We start from the raw sequence: 19151 nt of genomic DNA, 5'->3' as shown, positions 1-19151 counted from the left end.
GAGCCGGTTCAGCACGAGTGACCGCTTCCCGGGCGGGAGGGCATACAGCGAGGGCTGGGGCCAGTGTCAGAGTCCAGGCCAGAGAGAGGACAGACAATAAGGCTGAGGTGGCCACAAAGCCCAATGAATATCAGCGGCGCAGAGGGCCGATCCCCAGCGTTCCGTAGGTGCCCACACAGGCTCTGCTTTTAAGAAAGACTCGGGCCCTGGGGCGAGCGCCGCCGCGTCCTCCCCGCAGAGCCCGCGGGGCGCGCAGGCCGGTGGCCCCGGGGCGCGGGCAGCGGCGGCCGGGCGCCCTCCCCGCGCCTCCCCGCGGCCGGCAGCGCCGGGCAGTGCCAGCCCAGGGCAGGGCGCGCGCTGACGCAGTGCGGCCACCGGCCCCGATCGCCCGCCGGGGGGGGGGGGGGGCGGCGGGAACGAGCCGACCCCGCAGGCCGCGCCCCCGGGGGGCAGGGCGCGCGCACAGCGCCGTCCCGAGGCCGCGGGCGGGAGGCCCGAAGCTCCGCCGCGCTCGCCATTCAAGCGCCGAGTCCCCGCCCCAGAGCCGGGGTGCGCGGGGGAGGGGGCGGGCGCCGCCGCTGAATCACCGCCCTCCGCGCCCGCCGCCGCGCCGCCACCTTCCCATTCAGTCGCCCAACATGGCTGGAGCGCGGCGGAGGTGAGCCGGCCGCCCCGCCGCTGCAGCCCCTGCGCCCCCCGCGCCCCCGCGCCTCCGCCCCGCGGTGCCAGGCCCAGGCCGGCCGTCCGCCGCCGGCATGTGGGGCGCCCCGGACGAGAGCTCCGTGCGGGTGGCTGTCAGGTGAGCGCGGACCGGCGGGCGGGCTGCGGGGACCGGCTCGGGTCCGGCCGGGGCACGGGCAGCCGCGATGCGGGGACCGGAGGGGCGGCCCGGGGCGGGGGGACTCGGGCAGCCTGGTGCCAGCGGCTGGGCACGCACGGCCGGGCGCTGGCGGGGACCCCCCGGCGGTCCCCGCGCCGCCGGCGTTTGCAGGTGGCGGCGGCTGCGCGGCGACGGGGCCCCGGGTGCTCTGCCTCCCTCCTGGTCCCGCACCCTCCCGGGGCGATCGATCGTCCACTGGGCTTTGCCTGCAGGAGCACCCTCTCTCTGCTGGGCTGGGTGCTTTGTTATTATTATTATTATTAATAATAATTATTATTTATTCGAGAGCGTCTGTCATACGTGTCCATACAACCCTGCAGGAGCAGCCTCTCTGCTGGGCTGGGTGCTTTGTTGTTGTTGTTATTATTATTAATTACTATTTATTTCGAGAGCGTCTGTCCTACGTGTCTGTGCAACCCTGGCCTCCTCCTTGAGGCAGGAGACAAAGCACCGGACTGACAGCGTTTTCCCCGGCAGGTTGGGGGTGTCCATGCAAATGGAAGCCTCCTTCGGCATCACTGCCAAGTGGATAATGGCACCAGCGTGTGCGTGTAGCAGCCACATCTGGCCTCTGGCCTCTTAGGCGTGGGGATGGGAGTTGTTTTTAAGATGAAAATCGCTGGGAATAGGTCCAGTAGAAGAAAGAAAAGCCTTCAGCCAGTGGAAGGGTTTAAAACATGCGTTACGGAGTGAAACGTCCCGAGGTTAAGCCGGGTGGAACCAGGATGAAATTAGACATGCCTGGGTGTGAATTTGGAAACACCTGGATCTCTCTGAACCGCATGTTGGTCCATGACAGACACACGAGTGTTGAATGTAATTTAGACCGTTTTGCTACGTGTCAAAAGAAGCAGAGCCCTGACAGTTGCTCATGGAAAATTGCAACATCATCCCTGAAATATTAATGAAGCATTCATGGTGGAATAAGTGCGTGGCTTACACAGCTTGGACAGAACTGCTACTGTGAATTCGCTTCTCTCTGTGGGCACTTTCAGGGTTATAAAAATAATCTGTTTTTCTGGTAAATTGTGCTCTGAAATCCTCCACTCTAGTGGTCTTTCTGGAAAGTCATTTTGCAGACCCTGTCATGTCAGCATTCCTAAGTCATTTTTGTGAAAAATCTTGATGAGGCATAGAAATGGTATTTTTATATATATACTTTGTATCTTTAAGCAACTTTAAAGAATGAAATGAATTTTAAAGATCTTTTTACATGCCCTTTACAAGACCAAGAAATGACCACCCACGGAAGTGACAGTTTTATGAGTTAGAATCACCTGTTACAAAGCTTTTGAAGTTTGAATTTGGCCTTCTTGGTTGTTCTCCACCTACTTATCCAATTGTTGGATTAGTCTGTTTCTCCTCTTTGCTGCTATTATGTCTCTTTTGGTCTTTTCATACTTATTAGTGATGGTACCATGGCAGAGGAAGGGAAGGGAAAAGACAGAAAACCCAGTAAGATAATTTTGTTAGTTAGCTGATCTGGTCAAGCAACATGACCAAGGAGCATACAGTAGTAATGGAAACATAAAATTTGGCTGCAAGAGAAGCCATTTTTACAGATTTAAGATTTTATCTGTGAATTCTCTAGAATCATCATAGGGCCATGTGTTGGCCGTCCTATTAAATCTGATGCTGCTTTGCAGTGGAGGTGAGCAGAACTTTGGGTCACCCTACAGTGGTTTTGACATGCTCAATAGCATTTTGCAAGTGAATAAATGTGGTTCTGATTGCTGGTAAAGGCTTTATAAAATACCAGCAGTTTAGTAAGCCACATTGTGAAGATGTGTTTTTTTTTTCTTCATTAAATACATTGAGTAGATCCCTCTCTAAACTTATTTTGCATAAGATAGAAATAGCTTAGAGCACTTTGGTATTAATAAGGCGCTTGGCCATATATTTTTATTTACAACAAACATCTTTTCGGCATATATTCCCATCTCTATTATCCAGACTTCTGAGCTATAATGGTTGGGCACCTACCATGTTCTAGGATCAGTGCTGGGTGTTCAGATGTTTTATATCCTGTGAAATCTCACTTGTTCCTTGTAACAATCTTAGCCTTAGGTCCAGTCCTATTATTATTATGGCCATTTTACAGATGAGACACAGAAAGATTAACCTGAGGGCAAGTGGCAGAACAAGAGTTCCAACCCAGACAGCCTGACTCTCCCTAGCCAAATGGTTAACCATTAAGCCTGCAGAGGTGAGCGCAAAGGCATGCTTTGCAAAGCTTTCCTTAGCATAAGGTCCCTTGCCTCTTCCTGGTTCTGGACTAGTTCAGCTGCAAATGAGCGGCTCTGACAGGTTATGCATAAATAGATGTTGCTAGAAAAGATAGAGAGGTCAGAGAGGACCCGAACTTAAGGCTAAAATATTTCCTCAAAGTCTTTAATCTTTCCAGTGTCCTCCCAGCCTACCTCCAGTTTGTGATAAGCCTTATCAGCAGGGTAAATAAAAATCAACAAATAGGCACACATCAGCAGGGCATTTAACCTGCTTTCCCCCTTCAATGTATAATGTCATAACAGGTCATAAATAGGGTCGACTCTACCTGTGTAAGTAAACAAAAATGTCATAGAGTTCTTGTGTTTTATTCCATATAGAGAGTTACCAGTATGCCAGAGCTAATGACTATTTTAGGTTTCTCAAAATAAGCGCATGGGTCGTGTAAAGTTTTGGGGAACAGAAGTTGAACAGAAAGTTTCTCATTTAGGGAGAACATTTTAAAATATATTTTATTGATTTTTTACAGAGAGGAAGGGAGAGGGATAGAGAGTTAGAAATGTCGATGAGAGAGAATCATCGACCAGCTGCCTCCTGCACACTCCCCACTGGGGATATGCTCACAACCAATGTACATGCCCTTGACCGGAATCGAACCTGGGACCTTTCAGTCCGCAGACCGACGCTCTACCACTGAGCCAAACCGGTTTCAGCCAGGGAGAACATTTTTAATTCAATTTCTGAAAATGCCTTTTGACAGTATATCCGAGGTGTCCTGCAAGGTATCTTTCATTGTGGTAGAGGTGGATTCAGGTGACAGCCACACCTCACGTTGCTGATGAGCCCTTGAAGAATGATTAATGCTATTAATGCTGCCGAGGAATTAAATTCTAAAGGATTCTAAATATTGGTCCTTGAATTTGGAAAAATGTTATGTATGCTTGGAACAACTTGGTATGTGGATGTACTTTTTGACTGTCAAGTAGATGAAATCTAAATACTGATGTAGTATTTCTAATCAAGAGTTAGTGTCCTAATTGACACGTGTGTAAGTGTAATATATGCATTGGATTTCAAACACTTGAAATGAAAAAGTATGAAAAGAAAGAATGTAAATATATCAATAATCTTTGTATTATATTTCAATATATGGAGTTAAATAAAATATTGTTAAGGCCGGCTGGTGTTGCTCAGTGTTTGAGCGTCAGCCCATGAACCAGGAGGCCATGGTTAGGGCACATGCCTGGATTTCGGGCTTGATCCCCAGTAGGGGGCATGCAGGAGGCAGCTGATTGATGTTGCTCTCTCATAGATGTTTCTATCTTTCTGTTCCTCTCCCTTCCTCTCTCTAAACTCAATAAAATATATTTTGAAAAATATGGTTAAAATTAATTTCATCTTTTTAAATTTTCCTTTTTAAAAATGTGGCTACCAGAAATTTTAAAATCAAATATAGTGTTCATATTATATTGCTATTAGATAATGCTGCTCTATAATTTAAACAAGGTGAATAAATATAGAATAAAACTGTTCAAGCCATCCTATCATAGACTAAGATCAAGAAAATACCAAAATATTAGGTGCCCGTTTTTAGAATGGTTACACACACACACACACACACACACACACACACACACAGGATTTATTAGCAACATTTTTTCCCTTCCCAGTGCATAGGTGTAGAGAGTTACTAATTATATAGAAAGTTACTAATTAAAGGTACTAATTACTCCATATGGTAGCTGATTCTAAATCTAAGACATCATGAGATGGTGTATCCTTTTCCTTTCCCTGTTGTAACGCTAACGTAACATTCGAAACTTTTTTCCTTTACAAGAACTTCAGCTTGCAAAAGGTATCAAGAGCTGAATGAAAATGGAGACACAGACCATGGTGTTTTTACATCATTGTTAATAGACATCATGTCAGTGGTTTTTCAACCGGTGTGGTGCAAGAATAGTCAATTCCTGACTATTTAGTCAGGGGCACTGACCTCTTTGTCAAATTAAAAAATGACAACAGCCAACACAAAGCCCTCCAATGTGAATGAATCAAAATTATGCCTGTTTTTTTGTTTTGTTTTTTTGTCAGATTGGCAAAAAGTATTTTCTGTTGTGCTGCAGAATTGTGGTCATTAGTCCATGTGCCGTGAGATGAAAAAGGTTGAAAATCGTTGGCCTGTGTGGTTGTGAGCTGAAATTTTTTTGCTTGGCTTTGGCAGCGAACAGTGCAGATCCTTGACAGTGAGCTTGGATGTTGTCTGATTTTCTGTGTTTCATCTCACTGAAGACTTGTAACAAGTAGCACTGCTCAGCAGGCTCAAAGGCTCCTGGGACAGTCAAAGGCTCTGTTACCAGGTCTGTCACTGGCACTGATTTGCAAAGCGAACTCCCTGAACTCTTCTCTTTCCTCATGCTGAGGTGGCCATGTAATGGCATGAAGGGTTGTGCAAACGTTCCATATTCAGTCCATTAAATATGTGATTTTTGTTGTTGTGTACCTGTTGACAGGAAGGCACTATTTTACCATTTCAATCTTGACTTTTCCAACAATAGATTGGGTGTTCTGGTTACTGAAGAGGAAACACTTGCTGGTAGGCTTTTGTGGTCTCTTTGTTTCATTCTGGTTATAATATAGATGTACAGTATTTTATTTAATCTACATAGAGATACTATGAGGTAGGCTGGGCAGATGAATAACATATTATACAGATGAGTAAAATGAGTCTCAGGCACACTGGCGACCTCTTCAAGATTTCTCAGCCACTGTGTAAGGAGAACTGGAACTCAAACTCAGGTTTCTGATACCTATTTCTGTGTTCTTAAACGTATTTCCAAAGGCTTTCAAGACATTTCACATACTAATTTCAGTGTAGTAAAGATCTTTCAAGCTGACGCATGAATATACATGTGAGGAAATTATCTGAAACAATTTAACGTTTAGAAAATGTAGAAATAGAGAAGCAAGGCTCTCAGAAATATTTATTGATTGAAATAGATGGTTATCTGCTGTTTGGTCATTTGTTTATTCCTTCCTTAATGCAACAAATATCTATAAAGTGCCTGCTATGTGTTGGATGTTGGATGCTTTCCTACCACTGAGGATACACACATATTATAGCAGGATGCCTGCCTGATGGAGCTTAGACCTAGCAATAAGAAGCTTTTTGAATGCACAAACTATGATGGAATGAACAAAATATAGTCAGAGCACAAACTAGACGTGAACAACAATTGTTGCAGTGCAGTTTTATTTCTCCTTTATTTTTTTCAATGGTATATATTAGTTCATACATTTCTCAAGAACAGTGGTTAAAAATGAAAGGGTGTACCTCTTCCAAACATATTTCATATAAAAATTGAACTCCAAAGCCTATGCATTAGAAGGATTTTACTTATATTATGTCCCACTTGATATAATATACATGCTCTACTTATATTTATTTATTTTTAGATCAGGAAGTAAGGAAAGAGAAGAGTAAAAACTAGCAGATGATATGAGCTGAAAATAGTAAAATTATTTTATTTACCAAATGAGTTGATACATTTCAGGTTTATTGAATTTATGAAATATGATAGACCTGTTTGTTTCGAAGTTCAGATTTCATGTCTAATTATCACTACCCCTTGAGCTCTTACATCTTTCCTGCTAATTGGTTAATATTTTGATGCATAATTATGGGGTAGTGAATGATGCACTAGAAATTCCAGTTCAGTGAAGCCATGAAAGCAGAAATTATCTTGGCAGTTAATTCCCTAATCTACCCAATCTTCCATTTCACGTCAATTTCTCCTCAAAGAAGGGAACTTGGAATTTTCATTATTATGGATGTTTTTCCCCCAAGACAAGTTATAACTCACCTGTGAGACTCTGACTTATAAATGGTTGTTTTCTGTCAACATTAGACATGACCTTTATCTGAGTTTGAGATCAGGAAGAAAAAAAAAATACAACAATAAAAATGCATGCCAAATAATAGAAAGTATGTGTACACAGTATATCATTAGAATAATTTTATGCAAAATAAAACAAATGCTTGCTATTTTCAATGCTTGTCTCTGGGAAGCGGATTTGTGAATTCTGTTTTAACCTGGTTTCCCAGTGGATTAACTATGTAATCTTCTCAGAGTGTTAAAATAGTTTTCCCGGGGCTCAGGCTTTATTTGAGGCAAATGACAGCCAAGCCAAAGGGGCAATTTTCATAACATCTCACAATTATGATGAAGTCTTTCTGGATATTTGAGAATTACATTTGAGGTTCCTGTGTCCTTTGTTTTTTGAAATTGTTAGGCATTGTATATATAGAACATAATTTTTAGTACTTCTATAATTATTGACAAAATTGATATAGAATGAAGGGAACCTTCATGGGGCCAGCTGGTTAAAACTTTTTTTTTTTTTTTTTTAAGTCAGTTGAGGCAATAGCAGCCCAGACAAGTTGAGAGAATTGCTTGAGGACCCACAACTAGCAGCTCAAGTCTTCTTTGTGCTGTACATTTTGCTGGCAGACATCCCAGAAGTAGAATAAACTTAAAAAACTGCAGTTTTAATCTTTTAAGCACTCCCTATAAAACTTTAATTTGACATTTAGGTGAGTTCTCCCATCTCAAGGCCCATTATTTTGGCTTCTAGAAACTGGACCAGTGATTCTAGCAAGTGGGAAACCCTGGAGGAGATATCCAACCTTATATTCCTGGTATATTCAAATGTGAAGAAATGGCCCAAAGTGAGGAATAAAAATAATACAGACAGCTTTCAACACTGGCATGTAACACATGGATGCTTTAACTGCAGCTCCAAAAGGGCAATGTGGGAGTAGTCTAATTTTGAAATAATGATAAACATGGACGGGTAAAGAGCAGGATTTTGTAAATGCTCAGCCTGGAATGTGTGGCCTCTCCTCCTCCCTTCAACCTTGATTCTTAAAACTTTCCCCCCTACTCCTGTAGATTTGAGGATTATACCACATTGCAGCAAAAATGGCAACTTCACTACAGAGGAAGTGGCTGGAGGGTGGGGTTGAGGTAGAGGTCAAATGGGGTGAGGTGAGTTGCATTTATTGGGATCTGGAATTGGAGATGGAGGAAGAAATCTGAGTGGTTTCCAAAGACCCCTTTTGAGTATTACTTTACTAGATAGGTGGTTCTAAACGTCTAAATAATATATCAGCCCTTCCCATTCTTATTTTGAAAGGAAATAAAGAATACAGCACAATTTGGCCATAATGGAGACACATCATCTAAAAAATTATCCTAAATTTCACCTCTTCACAAAGCCTGTCTAGACTGCTCCCATGCAGGGACATTTCTGCCTTTTGAAGCGATTCATCTTCTTGGTACGATTCTTCTTCCACTCTCTTTAAAATCCCAATGGGAGGGATACATGCAGTGTAGTAGTGATTTTTACTATTTGGCTTAAAATGTTCCCCAAACTCAGAGAACATATAATGCTTTTTGTTGTTGTTCATTTTTTTTGTAGAAGATGCTAACAGTATTGACAGCATTATCACAATAGAACATTTCAAGGGCATTGGGGTTATTGAATCGAAACAAGATGATATCTACACATCTAGTTTGGAATGGAGGTCATTCAGGATTTAATCCCAGGATCATTAATTTATGTCTCTTGTCCTCCATCTGCTTCTTCAGTAAAAGCAAGCAAGCAAGAAAGAAAAAAATTCACATCTGGTTGTGGAAAGGTGGGCAGCATGGGCTCAGGGACTGAAACAAGGTCAGCTCAAGGTTCATTCCCTGCTCTTTGAATCTCAGTGTATAGTAACATTTTAGTTTTTGAAATTATTCTCAGCTTTGGGAAGCCTTGTCTGTCCCTTAGGCACGACAATATCAGTTCTCTAAATAGCATAAATTATATATTTTTTTCAGAGTAGATGTGCATATTCATTGACACAGCTGCACAGTCAGGTTGGAGTTCTAAATAAGCGACTTTTTCTTTCAGCAAGCAGGAACAAGAAACCTTGGAGAGGGTCAAACTGTAGTTATTCATTAGTACTACCTAGTGATCAACATACTGCATCGTACGTATGTTGATGCGGTATGTTGATCACATGGTGTACTATGAGGCACAGGGCATTTCTACCTCAATTGTATTCTTCTAATTTTATTTTCTTTTTTAAGATATATTTTTTGTTTATTACATAATTTTTGAATGTCCATTGTTCATTGGAATCACAGAAGTTGGAGGTATTAAAGCAATAGGAAGTGAATAATAGAATGAACATTGGATGATTAAAATCTTTTTTGGTTTGGACTCTTACCAGTGATAAACTTGTCATTAAGTAGGAGTTATCCACTTAACCTCAGTGGACTTTGGAAAGGATTAAAAGAAATAATCACGTGAAAGCATTTGGAAAACAGTTTTTACACAAACATAGGCAGTAATAATATTAGAGATGAGTTTGAGATAACCAGCAATGGGAGTGTTGGTTATATTCCAAACTCTAGCAATTGGATTAGTCATTCTCTAATATGTAACCCATGACTTGAGTTTGCAAAGTGCTTGTAGCTGTTAGTATTTTTTGTTTTTGAGTGTCTATTACTTGTATCACTATGAATGAAACAAAAATGTGTTTAAATACTTAAAAAAAATCTCATCTAGTCTCCTCTGCTTTTTTTTTCTATATGTAAATCACATGCTTTGTTGCTCTATCATACCAAATTCCTTCTTTTATAATTTAATAAAATCCACTATTTTTATTCCTACCTCTCTCTTTCCACAAAGACTTTTAGTTGCTATGGTTTTTAGTGTTTAGTAAAGTTGCTATCTTATACTTTGTCAGAATAACAATAAGATGGAGTTATATTTCCCACTAGTTGCTTATTCTATTGTAAGAGGAACATGACTAAATTGGTTGATAAAAATGTGAATTTTCCTTCTGAATTGTCTTGCTAATGCTTTCCTTGCTTCCTCTCAAGTATGGCAATAATATACTAAACAAGGCTACAGATTAAAGAGAGCTGCAAGGAGTAAACCGAGTAAAAATACTAGAAATAATAGTAACACTGGATTGAAAAATAAATTTAGGTTTTTCATAAAAACTGTTTTCTAGCACCTGGAGCTGATGGGGCAATGTGCCTGTAGTATTCATTGGTGGTGTTAAGGGAAGAGCTAGCTGAAAGCATTTTAAAAGAAGATTGATACTTAGAAGCAGGAAATAGATCTTCCAAGCCTAGTCTACTGATCACAAAATCAGGTTTTAGTTTAATTGTATTTGATTTTTTTTCTAGTATTGAAATAATGTAATTCGGTTAGTAAAAATACCTGGGAAAAGATGAGACAAGTATCATAGTTCATTACCTTCACATTATTACTTTGTGTCCGTTTTCATATGTATATCTACATTTTTAAAATTGTTATAATCTGGATACACTTTTATAGCCTGACTAGAGGCCTGGTGCACAAAAATTCATGCACTTTGTGGGGGAGGTGGCATCCCTCAGCCTGGCCTGTATCCTCTTTCAGTCCAGGAACCCTCGGGGGATGTCTGACTGATAGGTTAGGCCTGTTCCTCTTAGTGCTCCTGCGGAGGTGGGAGAGGTTCCCGTCACCACTGCTGCACTCACCATCCATGAGCTGGGCTTCTGGGCTTCTGGTTGAGCAGCACTCCTGGCCCCTCTCCCCGCTTGGGAGCACACTGACCACCAAGGGGCAGCTCCTGCATTGAGCGTCTGCTGCCAGTGGTCAGTGTGCGTCATAGCAACCGGTTGTTCTGCCATTCATTCAATTTGCATATTATCTTTTTTTTATATAGGATATTTACACTTTAGAGCAAGCATATCAAACTCGTAGCCAGCGGGCCTCAAGTTTGACAAACAATGAGTTTGACATTTAATAGATATTAAATTCCATATATCAAATGAATTTAATTGACAAGTCTTTATTGTCTAATACGGACATTAATTTCATTTTTCTAAGAGTTTTGCTATGTCATATAATTCTTGGTAATGTTGGTAATGTTTTTATTTCTATTGATAAGTTACACTTTTTCCTGGAATTGAAGTCTCTAAATAAGAGCTTTTTTTTCTTTCAGCTTCTTTTAAAATGCTTTCAGCTAAGTCTTCCCTTAGCTCCACCAATGGAACAAGAAACCTTGAGAAAGGGTCAAGCTCTAGTTACTAATTATGATGTGGTAATTTGATCAGAAGTGGGAGGAGCCGAGACCGGTTTGGCTCAATGGATAGAGCGTCGGCTTGGGGACTGAAGGGTCCTGGGTTCGATTCTGGTCAAGGGCATGTATCTTGGTTGCGGGCATATCCCCAGTAGGGGGTGTGCAAGAGGCAGCTGATTGATGACTCTCATTGATGTTTCTAACTATCTCTCTCCCTTCCTCTCTGTACAAAATCAATTAAAAAAAAAAAAAAAGAAGTGGGAGGAGAGTGCCATTCAACAGAATATATAATTTAATATTTCAACATCTTCAGTACCTAACATTAAGCCATTATATATATATATATATATATATATATATATATATATATATATAAAAAATGTGTTAGGAGAATACACACATTTGCTCTGCACATTAGTCTAAGCTACTGATGGTAAGCCAAACACAGGTTCATAACCATGCCATGTTCCTTGAAAATCAGTTCATTTCTTAGTTATTTATTTGACTTGTGTTCACCTCAGTTCAACACAAATATTTTTGTTTGAGTGGCCTATTGGTCACCCAGTCTGCATCTGTTCTGTCCTAAAATGGAAGTTGTCAACTGCTGAATGATTAAACATGAGAGTACAGATTTCATTCCTCATTATTTGACCTCCCATTTAAGGTCCCTTAATCCAAATGTGACATCTGTGACATTTTCAAGTCTCCATTTAGGCAATACAATATGATGCTTTTGAATTTTAGTTGGCCAACTTGGCCTTAAATTGACAACACGTTCTCTCTGTCCTTGATTATGTTCTTATCTATTTTGTTTCATATGTGTAACTGGACCTTGCATTACCCTTGTAGCAGATTTGTTTCTTGAGTATAGGGTTTCTTTAGTTATCTTTGATTCTGAATTTTGTATTAACTTGGTATCACTCGACATAATTTTTCACTTCTCTTGTTCAAGTGTTCTATGACTGCAGTTCTCAACATAGAGTCACTCAGACTTGATGATTTCACAAGTTTAAATTTGAGCATATTTTTATATCGATTTTGTGGTCTCATTTTATATATTTTATTGTTAGGATTCTACCTCATTCTATTTAAAAATAGGCATAAAGAGATTATGTGGTATTGAGAGCTGTGGGTATTGGTGATTTTTAAGTCCAGTGATTTCAGTGTGATGTTTAATAATAAAGCCAAGATTATGAGTTTGATCCCTGGATGGACTTGGTAGCTTTGCTGCTTTTTAATGTAACCTTTGCAATCACAACACGTACTGTTGCTTGAAGCAGTGACTGGATAATAGTAAGGATTAATCAGTACAAATCAGTCAACACTGGTGAAAATATCTCCAACCATGTTCTAGAATTCTCATTCTCTCTATTAGATCATTATGCATGAAAATATTTTTATACTCAAAGTTTACAGGGGGATCAATTAGAGAAAAAGATACCTACCTTAGATGTTTGTTGTGAAATTAAGTAAGATAATGTACATAAACCCTATCATAGTACTAGCATTGGTAAATGTTTTATAAAGCATAGTTGCATCCGGCTGGTGTGGGTCAGTGGATTGAGCATCATCACATGCACCAAGAGGTTGCTGGTTTGATTCCTGGTCAAGGCATATGCTCGGGTTGTGGGCTCTGTCCTCAGTAGGGGGTGTGCAGGGGGCAGCCGATCTATGTTTATCTATCATTGATGTTTCTATATTCTCTCCCTCTCCCTTCCTTGCTCTAAAGAAATCAATAAAAACACATTTCTCTCTGAAATCTATCTATCTATCTATCTATCTATCTATATTGATTATATATATCTATATATATTGATTATATATATATATATATAATTTTTTTTTAAAGCATGGACTTTAGAGTCACATAGATTTGAGTTCAAAATTTTAGGACAGTCCCTTAATCTTTGTGGACTTTAATTTTCTTATCTATAAATGGAGTTAATACCTATTTTGTAGGATTGTTAAGATTATATGAATGTTGTAAATGCCTTGCATTTATTGTAGAAGTGTTTGAGAAATGTTAGATTCTTTTTCCTTTTTTAGTTTCCCCTCTTTCTTCCTCTCCTTCTTCCTATTACTCCTTCTCCCCCTCTCCATTTATCTCTATCTTTTTAAAATTTGTATTTTACCTCTTCTAGGTAAGACTTGCAGTGACTAACCATACTTTTTTCCCTAATCACCTCAAAGTAGGGATAATTTTTTTGGTGATTTTTTTTTTTTTAAATAAAATTTCACCTTCATCTTGGCTTTGTCTATCTTTGAGGTGAAGATTAAGAGTACTAATCTCATAGGATTGGTATGAGAATTATTTGGTATATTTATAAAGCACTCAGCATAATGCTTGACATATAGCAGTCCTCAATAAATGTTAGTTGTAATCATTAACTTGCAAATGTATATTTATTTTTAAACAAGGATTCTCTTAAGTCTTCACTTGAGGCCCCTTTTTTACAATTTATTATGTATGTCTCTAATGATGAAGAAGAAGGGAGATGGAGGATGGGAGAAGTAGGAAGAGATTGATAAAAGGGTATAAACTTTCAAGTATAAGAGGAACATAGTTTGAGAATCTAATAAATAATATAGTGACTATAATTGATAACACAGTATTGTGTAATTGAAATTTGCTGAGAGTAGGAATTAAATGTTCTCATTAAAGAAAAAGAAGAGAAAAATATGTGAGGGGAAGGATGTGTTAATTAACTTGGAGAGGGAAATCCTTTCACAATGTATATTATATGAAATCACCACAATGTACACTTTAAATATCATATAATGTTGTCAATTATATCTCAATAAAGTTGAAAAGAATAATAGTGCATTTTATATTAGATAGTATATGACCATGATATTACCAAAGTTATCAGTATTGTATTTATATGATAAAATGGATGTCTTGGTTTGTCCATATAAATACAAGTTGTGAAAGTCAAGATTGAGGAAATTATACTTTCTTGAACACGTTGAATAACATTTTTAAAATCTTTGTCCTCTGTGGGAATGTATACTAATGGTATTACATTCCTTTCTGTATCTTTAAGGGCATAGGAAAACTTATTGATTTGCAACTGCTTACCTAGCAGGGTGAGCTGACTGACATGTTAATCCTTAAACCTCTTATATATATTGCTTGATGTATCATTAACCTGAGTATACTTCTACTTATACCAACAGAGTTTTCAACCAAGACTGCAGAAATGATCTGAAACATGTACACACACTCACACTTACACACAATTTTCATGGTTAACACGAAAAAATTAAAAGATTTGATAGAGTTGAGTTTCTTGCTAACTTAGAATAGTCATCTGATTAATTTTGTCCTTTTGTAGTTCATATGTCATTTTGCATATTTTTAAAATTAATTACCATGATTAAATAAAAAATAAATTTGTGACTTTTTTTTCATAAGACCTTGCTCATTAGGTCTTCCTTGTTTATACAATAGTAGCTGCTGAAATCTTTGACTAGTTGACTAGTTTTACTTGCATTGAAAAACAAGTTTCTGAGTGATATGACATCAATAAAGTCTGAAACTGAAATTATTCTGAACACAAATTACTTTTTAAAATCTGTTTAGAAAACAAACTTGACTGAACTGGTAAAATAAATACTTTTTGTGTCCTTCACAAGTTGGTTTACAGTGACATGAAACACCGTGAAGACAGATGAACTTAGAAAATATGTGGTAGAAAATTAAGTGGACTGTTGAAGATGCTTAACACAGTACGACTTGCTTTCTATTACAAGCAGAAGAATGCTTCCAATATTAGCTATTAAACTAATAAACACAGTGGCAGAAATAATGTAACAGTATAAATATTCTTCAAAATCAATCATCAGGTTCTCTCTCCTCATATCTAAAAAACGTATGCTGCCCTGACTGGTGTGGCTCAGTGGATAGAGCATCAGCCTGCAATCTGAAGGATACCAGGTTTGATTCCAGTCAAAGGCAGGTACCTTGGTTGCGGGCACATCCCCAGTACGGGGTGTGCAGGAGGCAGTTGACTGATATTTCTAACTCTGTATCCTTTTCCCTTCCTCTCTGTAAAAAAAAAAAAAAAAAAAAAAAAAAAAAAAAATCAATAAAATATATTTTAAAAAAACAAAACAAAACAAAAACACACCGCAGATGCTTATATATCTGAGTTGGTTTCTGTATATTTTGATGAGAACCAGATACTTTTTTTCAAGTATCTGTTTACTCGAAAAACAAATACAATAACAGGAACACGTATTTTAAAACCAGCCATCTTTGTGCCTTTTTTTTTTTACTATCAAGTATCTTTATTTGCACATTACATACTTTTTCTTTTATGATTGAATATTTAGAAAATGAACTTTGGTGGTGAAAGGAGTGCTTTTGGACTCTGAGTGCAGCTCTCTTCTGTTCCACTGACTCACTTTGGGGTGGCTGTGGTATAAAAGTAAGCCTGTGGAAAATAACGTGACACCTCTCCATGACTCAAGTCCTTCTGCATGGGAAGTGGATTACACTTCTGCTGAGTGCTTTACAGCCTCTTTGTAAAGGGCTATGAAAGTGTAAAAAGAAAGCAAAAGTTACTTAGATAGGTAACTTTTAGATATTTTGGTGTTTTAAATGGAGTTAAAATAAAAATGAATTTGTGAGCGATAATAAGTAGCTCTTATCCCTGACCATTGCAATTCATCTTGGCTCAGATCAATTTAATATATTTCAATTTAATTCCATTCCACTATTAGCTATTGAGGCCCACTAAAATCAAGTGCATTCCCAACACTTTGCTTGGTACTAGGAGATGCAGGAGGAACTCAGTCCATTTGGGAGAGTCATTCAGTGTTCTTGCAGGACTTGATAGCTATCCCATGAAATATGCCATACATGTAATAGAACACATATGTAAATATTATTGGAATAGTCTACCTCTATAGCCATTGTAATCATATTAGCCCACTTTTAAAGACACAATAATGACTCCCTATTTTCCAAAATAGTAATGTAAACTATTCGTAATCAGTTGTCTCATGACACCTAATCTTTCCAATCTCCTCAACTATAACAAAGCCCTATTGGTCTTTTTGCTTTCATTCTTTTCCTCTATACTCATCCTTTTCTGATTTTCATGCTCATTCCATGAAAAAACAATCCCTGTCCATAAGTTTTATTCTATTTTCATCAGACATTATTTGCAAATTATTTATTGACAGTTGCTCATCCACTCATATAAGGACATGCGTATCCACACATACATACAAAAGTGAGCACAATTAAAGACATATCCTTTCCCCACATAATTAATAACTAATTCCTTCAGAATGGCCAGCTTGGATCTGAGTGAGTCAGGAAGCTCCCATGGAAAGTTCTCTAAAATATATTCCATTTCTAAGAATAGTTTGAATAAAGTTTAAAATCCTTTTGTTAACTGCATATTTATTTCTTATATCTACTTCATCAATCCCAAGGTCCTATGGGTAATACACTATGTTTTTTCTCAGGAGACTAATGAACTGTTTTATCTTTTAAGCCCCAAAGATCCTAGGTACTTTGAACATGTGATGTTGGTAGAGTTATGAGCTTCCAGATGTTCTTGACAGCTTCATTTGTGATTATCCAAACTTTTGATAGATGCATCTATCAAAGTAACCGGCTTTGGTTATAAGGAAATGGAGGAAATGATTTCCTAAGAGGAAAATGGGCTTTGACATCAAGAGAGTTGTTTGAACCAAACTTGTAGTTTTTAACCTTGGGTAAATTGTTTAAGCTGGCAAGCCTCAATTTCCTCATCTCTAAAAATTATTGTAATATGTACTTTATAGATTATTCTATCCTAACAGTACCTTTCCTGATTAATTCTATCATGTCACATGTTTAAGTATGATTTGTAGTATGTGGCAATGCTTTGCAAATAGTTGTCTTTAGTGTCTTGGGATTATGTTGTTGTTGTTTTCTTTCTCAATTAATTTTTAATTATTTAAGAGCACAGGCAGACTTTTATTTCTTCTTTGTCCTTCTCTGTGAAGTGATCAATACATCAGTAAGCATGTCAGATCTGGTTCTCCACACCAGAGGGGAAAATATAGTATACTCCTGATTATTCTTATGGAGACTTTAGTCAACCTGTCAAAAAATATTTGGTTACTATTGATGTTGCAGGAAGGGTGTTCTGGGTCTAGAGGATATAGATGTGAGCAAGATAAGAGTTTTCACTTTCAAAGAGCTAACATTGGGTAAGGATAGAGAGCATAAACATAAAAAATAATTTCATGTATTAATAAGTACTGTGAAGAAGATTTAACAATATACTTGGCGTAATTGGTTCTGGCTGGGAAGAGCCAGTTAGTTGAGACCTGAATATTGAGCAGTGAACTATGAGAAGACCTCAGAGGAAGGCATTCTAAACAAAAACAAGTTCAAAAGCCATGAAAACAAGCTAGCCTGTTAGTGGGATGGTATGAAGAGCAGTACAGCCAAATATAGTAAATAAAAAGGAGGATGGCGGTAAAAACAAAGGTAGGCAGGAGCCAGATCATTTAGTGCCTTTTAGTCTAGAATGGAAATTTTGGACTTGCATTTGAGTGGGAAGGCTTTTAAGGAGCTTTAAGTGGGATATGACACGATCTGATTTACATCTTAGAATGATAACTGATTGCTTGCTATAGAGAAGATGGACTGTGTTATAAGAGTTCAAAACGGAGGTGGGAGGCCAGTGAGAATTCTGTTATTGTGTTCCAGAAAAGAGATGGAGGAGGCTTGGACTGAATAATAGCAGTACAGATGGTGAACAGAGCGTTTTGGAGATAGAGCTGTTAGGACTTGCTGATAAAACATGTGATGACAAGAGAAGAATCAAGTAGATACTCAGTTCTGAGTGAAGAACTTGCTTTTTTTGGGGGAAAGGAGATCTATAGTTCTACTTTGTGCTGTGATTGCTAGGCTTTTGGGGCATCCTACTAAAGATGTCAAGTTGGCTATATATGAGTTTGGATCATAGGGAATATATCTGGGCTGAAGATAAACTTTTGAGAGGCAACAACATTTATGTGGTTGAAGAATGGGACTGTATGAGGTCATCCATAAAGGGAAAACATTTAAAGAAGACTTGTGGAAGAAAGCCCTGGGACACTAAAATTTAGAAGCCAATAAAAGGGAAAAGAAATTCACCCAATGAGATTGGACAAGAGTATCCAGTGAAGTCAGAAAAAAATCAGGGGGATTATGTTATCTTAGAAGCTGGTCACCATTTTAAAATGTTGCTGGGAAGTCAAGTGAGATGTGAACAAAAATTGACCATTTGCTTTGGTGAGAATGTATTGGTGACTCAGATTTGAGCTGTTTCAGTGGAGTGGCCATTTGGCATGGATTAAGGAAAGACTGTGGCGAGATGAGAAAGCAGAGACAGTGAAATCAATAATGCTTTTAGAAGATTTTGCTATGAATAGGAGCAGATAAATTAGATGAAGAAGAACAAGGTTAGGGGAAATTGTTTTAATGGATGATAATGAGCAATACTTATGCCTGACTGGAATGATTAAGGACAGGGAGAAATTGATGGTGATAAAGAGGAGATAGTTGTAGGACTAAACCTTGAGAAGAGGACTAGGGTTAAGTGCAGAGAGAAAGTAGAGAGAAGTAGCCTTAGGTACAAGCAAGGAGACTTCTGTTTTAACAAGAATCAGGGAATTTTTGGGTGTAGATGCATGCGGTTTGGAACTGGGAGTATAAAAAATGAAGTAGTAATCATCTGACTACATTTAAAAAACACACACCAAAATAAGAATGTTTCTTGAGGTCAAACTGTGAGATAATGGTGCTGGGTGTATCACCGAAGGGATTTGAAGTTGCCAAAAACGATCATAGAAGTTGTGGTGAAGCGGAGACTGTAAGTGAGATCAATGTATGAGGTGGTGCGAGAAGGACAGCAGTAAGGTCATTGAAGG

At 38.8% G+C, this 19151-nt stretch overlaps 1 protein-coding gene across 24 annotated transcripts in view; it reads left to right on the top strand.

Annotated features, from left to right (window-relative positions):
• The first annotated feature begins 610 nt into the window (after positions 1 to 610).
• Positions 611 to 19151, top strand: part of KIF21A (kinesin family member 21A) — a 135480-nt gene continuing 116939 nt past the window's right edge. For 23 of the 24 annotated variants that reach the window (XM_036459306.2, XM_036459300.2, XM_036459310.2 and 20 more), the window contains exon 1: positions 611 to 799. In XM_036459306.2, coding sequence (XP_036315199.1) covers positions 756 to 799 — 44 coding nt within the window. In that variant the 5' untranslated portion in view covers positions 611 to 755. The remainder of the gene's footprint in view (positions 800 to 19151) is intronic. The other variant, XM_036459302.2, reaches the window with a different exon arrangement.

This window comes from Pipistrellus kuhlii, unplaced genomic scaffold, assembly GCF_014108245.1.
Source record: "Pipistrellus kuhlii isolate mPipKuh1 unplaced genomic scaffold, mPipKuh1.p scaffold_m20_p_3, whole genome shotgun sequence".
Classification (NCBI taxonomy): domain Eukaryota; kingdom Metazoa; phylum Chordata; class Mammalia; order Chiroptera; family Vespertilionidae; genus Pipistrellus; species Pipistrellus kuhlii.
The sequence above is the reverse complement of the archived record's forward strand: the minus strand, read 5'-3'. Positions and strand labels throughout refer to the sequence as shown.